Below are 6,480 nucleotides of genomic sequence, written 5' to 3'. Positions count from 1 at the left end.
CTTAAGTATAGTATTTGATCACATTGATTTATTATATATTAAAAATCTCTAAAATTATAATAATTCAAGCAACCTTAAGAGTAACGATTTAAATTGTGACGTCACTTTTGTTCTCATACCGTGAAATATAGGCGTACGCAAAGGATCTTATACAAATTTTTTTCGGCAATAATAATCCGTCTCATTCAGTTCGCCCATAGATGACAGACTCGTCTGTCGACCCCCTAGGCACTCGCCGGGAGATACGACAGACACACGAGACGATAGATATTTTATACTAGTTTTTCCAAACCGATCCGTGGCATTATTATGTTTTCTTGGTACGGGTAATTAGGGTAGACATCGAGCGCATACCGGGTGACCGCGGCACGAGAAAATTGCTCGGGTTTATGGCGAACGTGTGTCGCGATCGACGACGTTGCCAATGGCGCGAGACTTTCGTGGAGAATTGCGCGTAAAGGCGGATCGAGAAAAATACACGGCGCGGCTCAACGCGCATCAATCTTTCAAGATGGATTCTTTGACGATATTGGAGTTGATTTTTCTGTAACGGAAGCGTACACGGAGGCATCAATCATTTTCGAGTTATTAATATCGAGATGCGAGCGAGCTTACAACGAATTAAGATTCTTTCAGGCGCTCTTAATTTGTAAGCATTTATTTGAAATTGTTCTCATCATTATAAATGTATTGGTACACAATATATTACATAAATAAATAATCTCAAAAAAATATAAATGATACACTCAATCACTTATATCAGTTTAATATTTTTTAAATACTCTTTTTAGACATAATATCGTATAAGAAGATTGAAAATAGAATACCCCTCTGGAGATGGAATTTTTTGGATTAAATTTTTTTTTTCAGATATTGCTTAATTAAATCATCATAAAGTGAGATTCCATACGCACGGATTATTCCAGCAATACTGCATGCAACATTGCAAACATCGCAGTAATGTTGCTGTAAGCTTTCGTGCTGTATGAGATTTGTCGTTTCACGACGCGGTTATTAAGCGGCGACGTTTATCTCGTTTTCAAGAAACGAGATAAACTCGAGAGGATAATAAACAAAGGCCGGATAACTGAATCGCTATTATTTTACTGAAACTTCGTTGCCACGGATTCATTCGCCATCGCGACCGTAACAGCCAGTGGCTATGAGTAATTTATCACGCAATCACAGTTGCGCGTCGCCGCCGTGATCGAAACGTTATTTATCTTAATGTTTTCCGTTATTTATGTATCTACGGTTCGCGCGGCGTCGCATCGGCGGTGGTGTAATTACTGTTGCGTCGGATTAAACACAAGGGAAATTGTGAAGCCCCTTTGATACGCTATGCTATTTCCCAGTGCCGATGCACTTTGCACGGAGCTGTGTAAATGCGTATACCCGCGCGGTGAGATTGAAAGCCTCAAGGCGAATAGAATTATTTGCGAGTCGCGCTTCTTTCGCTTCCGCCATAGGCATTCCCGTAAGATTTTTCTGGCCATTATAATGTGAGACAGAGCCTCTTTTTGTGATAAGATTAAAGTTCCATTAAGCTGTCCGATGCCATTCGCAGAATGGCCGTATCCGAATTTCCTTTTTACTTTATTTAGCTTCTTCATTAATAACAATACATGCATTTGATGTTGTCGTTAATAATATGATATTAACTTAATTATATTTTATCGTTGATTATATTTCTTTGTGTTCAGCGTTTTAATAAAAAAAAAAAAAACATTGTTATACCTTCATTTTTATGCAATCTTTCTACACACATCCAGTATGTGTTGCGCATACGTGACAAAACTAAACTGCACCGAAAAGTTAAATATGTGTATGTATGTTTTGCAGACGCGTATTTACGGACAAACGCGAAGAAATATTTTTCAGAAATTGTTACAAGAGAACGTGATATCCTTTTGCATATATCGTATACATTTTTAATGTATCAGACCATCAGTGCTCTCCTTTTCAGGAAACAAAAGTTAATTTCGTCTGCAATCCATGTGTAACGCAGTCGGCTCTCTTTTTTTCCTCCAATGGTCGCGCGAATGCGATGTGTAATAACCGACGACGTGAATCCATCCGTTCGCATTTCCGACCAGCAACTTCATCGAGCACGACAGCAACGTATCCACTTTGGAACTACGAGAGAAGAAGAGTGAGAGAGGGGGAAGGAAGGAAGAGATACGAACGGTATTAGAGCAGCTGTGTTTGGCCGCATATGCGACGTCCAATAAACTGAGGCGGTTCTCATATCGAAGTGCCGGCGCCGGCAGCCGGAAGTTGCGCGGAAACGCCGGCGTCAGCGGGACGTAATTTAACAATGACAACGACAAGTGGAACGGTCGCGTCTCTCTATATTTCTACTTTTTCAGGAGAGGAAAGAGGGAGAACTGAGAGAGAGAGACGCGGGCCTACCCGCCAATTCGAGTTGTCTTGGAGTCAGTATACGTGACAAATGGCAACATGCCGCAGCACGCTATGATCGATTATTGACAGGCTCGCGGGTGTCGAGCGAGTTGCCGGATCGAGTTCCGTTCACCACGCTCTCGCGATGGTCCTCCCTCGTCGACGCGTCGAGAGATTTATCATTCTTTAACTGATGATCGAAACGAGCGTGACGTTCGGTAGTTCACATAGTTCTCGCCGGGTGATAGATCGCCGTACTAAGATTGTGGCTTCCGTCATTGCTGCCTATTGATACTTACGGCGCCATATTTCTTGGTGTTGGATAATAGTAGCTGCTATTATCAACAGCGCGTACTCGTGTCAGATTGTTGTGCTACTTTGATATCGGAATTTGCGATCTAATAACGTATTAAAGCATTCGTTCGTCGCGAAAATACTTTTTTATTTATTTTTCATCAAAGTACATCTGTTCCTTGATTATTTGCACATCGTATTGCTATTGGATTTTATCACGACGTATCTATAATGTATACATATTCCGGGAAAATTACAGGATGTTTTTTCATTAAAATCAAACAAGAGAAACAATACGCGGGTGGGAAACCATGAAATGCGCGCGCATAGAGGAATACATTAAATGCGATTTTATTTACACGCGAAAAATATGATCGAGGAAATATTTGCTGACCCGCCATCGAGTTCTAACAAATAACGTAACAGCTTCATATAATTCATTATATAATTACTTGCTGTATTTCTGCAGATCAGTAAATAAAACGTATACAAGATTTATATGGTAAAGAGCGCGCACACGTAACAAGACTGACGCACGTATACGGGATTGCGTTTTACGCTGCGCAGTCTGACGAACGATTTTCATCGGGATGGCAGACTGCAAGCGCTCGCAGCACTAAGGATCGCTTATGATTCTCCTCCGTCATGGCGCAAGATGAGCCAGACACGTTTTGGCACGGCTCAGTAATGGCATTGTATCAATACTATTTCACCTTGCCAAGAGACTCCTTGCGCGAGATATCAAGAACCTGGTACGAGGTCACGTCGGAGGAGGGCGCGGAATTTTCTAAGGGGGATGATATATAGAGTCAGTCAAGCTTGGACGTCCGTGTAAAATCTATTCGGCATAAGATGAGTGTGGGTTGTGGAAAAAAGAATCACTTAGATGATCTGAGAAATAAGAGAAAGAAAGACAAGGAGATTGGATAGAAAGAACGTCAATCTTATAACCACGGCAGTATAAATAAGCGACATAATAAATACCAGAATGTAAAAAGCAAATGATAGGCAAGCACTTAAAGGAGAAATCTCAAATAGTCCTTATTAATAGAAAAAATTAAAATAACGATTCTTTATCGCGATAAATTACAAATAATAATTTGTATGGTTATAAGTACACAAGTACACTCTACGCGAAAAGTGATATTTATTTTTTTTTTCTCTTTTTGTATTGCATAAATTAAGACTATTTTGAAAATTTTACAATTTGGCATTGTCTGAATGAACTATTGTATTATACGTATATGTTGAATTCTATGTAGGTATAATTTAAAACTTTATATGATGTATTGTAAATTGTGGAAAAATCTGTCAACTTGAAAACTTTTATTAAAAAGTATTTCTTTATTCTACTGAAAAATGTATAAATTGTAAAATTTACTTAGAATTACACACATTATAGATTATAACAAATTAAATAACAAAATATGACGCCAAGGAACCAATTACAAACATCTGTACGACAATAAAGAGTTGAACATTTCAATGTTTAACAAATTAAAAATTGTCATAATAATAAGGTTTTTATTTATTTCTAGTAACATATTACTTTAGTGATTTAATTCCTATACAATTTTTGTGGTAAAAAATGAAGTTCTCTGTCGTGTCTAATTAAGTAATGCGAAAGTTGTAATGTTGCTGTATAGAAGGTTGCATGCGATTGGTCGCTTTTTTTTATCGGAAGGTCGACTCCTAAAGAGAAAGGGAACGAGTCCCGAGACCGCTAAAGTGACGTGAGATAATAGATGTAAGACGGGAAAAAGCCGAACAAGGATGGAAATCTGGCCGGACGGTCGCAACCGGTGGGAATTCAGGAAAATCCGTCCACTCACTGACGATGCGATTAATCAAAGCCGCGTGGCGAAAATGAACGTCGCGTAAATTCAAACGTTTTTACTTTAAAAGTAAGTGAAGGACGTAATTAAATCGGGCGAAATGTGCACTCTTTAAGTATTTCAAATATGCGTGCATGTATGTGTATTTTAATATTTTTAATACGCGCGCGATATGAAAATATTGAATTTTTATATTTTTTGCAAGAATAATAATTAATAAATATATAATTATGCATTACTTATTTTAAAACACAGGTAAAGCATATTATTATATTATAAATTACTATTAAAATATTGAATAGATGAACACAAATTTAATTAATATTATTATATAATAATAATTATATAACTATTATGTAATATTATTATATGTATAAAAAAATAGATTGTTTTTTTTAATTATTCTTTTAAAAAGCATTGCTTTTTAATCGAATAAAAAAAATAGTATTCATAATCGACTGCAATTTGATAGAAACTGCGCTTCACTCATCGTGCATTAACCCTGGCCCTATAGTTACGCAAGAGACGATCTATAGATCTCTCGATCGGAAACAATGGTCCTTAAGATAGACTGCTCTCACGACACATGGGAAGAAATATCGCTGGAGACTCACGGTCTTTTCAAATATAATTATACCTATACAGGAGTATTATGATACTTATAGACTAACGATCGACGAAAATAAAGGTGTAATGCACATTTGTTACACTCTTAAGTATATGTACAATGTATATAATGTACTTGCACAATTTGTAAGACAAATAATTTAATTGCCGCTATATAAATTACATTATGATTAAAGATGTTCGAAAAATATATAAAAATTTTTAATATGTTTATCCGTGAAGTATGATATTTTTGATAAAATATTGATATCAATAATGTTACAGTAATTTTTATGAAACTATATTATTTACGTTTCAGAACTAAAACTGAACTTAATATGAAACGTAAAAAAATTTATTTTATATGTTTAAAAATTTATTATATAATTCAAATATATAATATCATTTTTTATTTATTATTGTATAATTTAATCTCAGACTGTGGATAAGAATATTTATTTATAAGATTCAATTTAAACATACATGATATTTAAATTAAATCTTCAGAATGGATATTTTTTATTAAAGATTCGTGATTCTAAACATGATCAGAAAGTAAGAAAAATCGTGATGGATAGAGATGCTAACGGCTCTTAATATGTTAAAAGCATATCTCCATCAGCTCATAGCGCTCACCTGGCTTGATTTCGCGTGGATAAGCTTGCGCCCACGATCCGTGCACGATGAGCAGCATTAACAGCAGCAGCAGCAGCAGCAGTGGCGACACGAGGACCACCGAGATCCTAGCGATCCGCGCCAAGGTCATCCTCTTGGTCCCGGCGCCGACCGAGCTCCGTTCGTCCGGTACTGCGGGGTTCTCCAGGCACTGGATCGTCGTCGAGGCAAGGCCCTACGGCGCCGAAGGGGGATCGAAACAATCGATATAAATCAAGAGCCCGATACCGGGCCGTGAGAGACGAGTGATGACCTTCCAGTTCCAGGAGAGGTCACGCGCGCTGGTTGGCACCGCGCGCCGCTGCCTGCGACCTCGGGGAACTCTCTTAAAGTCGGCGCGGCGCGGCGGCGGCGACCGGGCAGGTCAGGCGAGATTTCAAGTGTATATGTGTACCGAGTACTCACGGCCGCTAGTGTCCGCGGCGAGCGAGGCGGGCGAGTAAAGTGAGGATCGAGTGAGTGAGGATGGACTGATAGACGTGCGGGCGTACGCACGAGTCAATGAAGTGAGTGGTACTTACCCGTAGGAGCCCCCTCACCTTACCCAACTCGGACCACCTCGGGCCCCTTCCACCCCCTCGCCACTCATCTCACTTCTCGCACGCACGCCTCTCTTTTACCTCTCGCCTGGACTCTCTCTTCCGTCGTCTTTCTCCTCTTCTTCCGT

At 38.8% G+C, this 6,480-nt stretch overlaps 1 protein-coding gene across 1 annotated transcript in view; it reads right to left on the bottom strand.

The window, feature by feature from the left end:
* LOC108780571 (uncharacterized) overlaps window positions 1-5,904 on the bottom strand; it is a 40,341-nt gene extending 34,437 nt beyond the window's left edge. Inside the window, exon 1 of the mRNA XM_018548327.1 lies at window positions 5,775-5,904. Coding sequence (XP_018403829.1) covers window positions 5,775-5,904 — 130 coding nt within the window. The remainder of the gene's footprint in view (window positions 1-5,774) is intronic.
* Window positions 5,905-6,480: the final 576 nt, after the last annotated feature.

The sequence above is a fragment of the Cyphomyrmex costatus genome, unplaced genomic scaffold, assembly GCF_001594065.2.
Source record: "Cyphomyrmex costatus isolate MS0001 unplaced genomic scaffold, Ccosl1.0 scaffold72, whole genome shotgun sequence".
Classification (NCBI taxonomy): Eukaryota; Metazoa; Arthropoda; class Insecta; order Hymenoptera; family Formicidae; genus Cyphomyrmex; species Cyphomyrmex costatus.
Note: the sequence above shows the minus strand (reverse complement) of the source record. Positions and strands in the feature narration are given on the sequence as shown.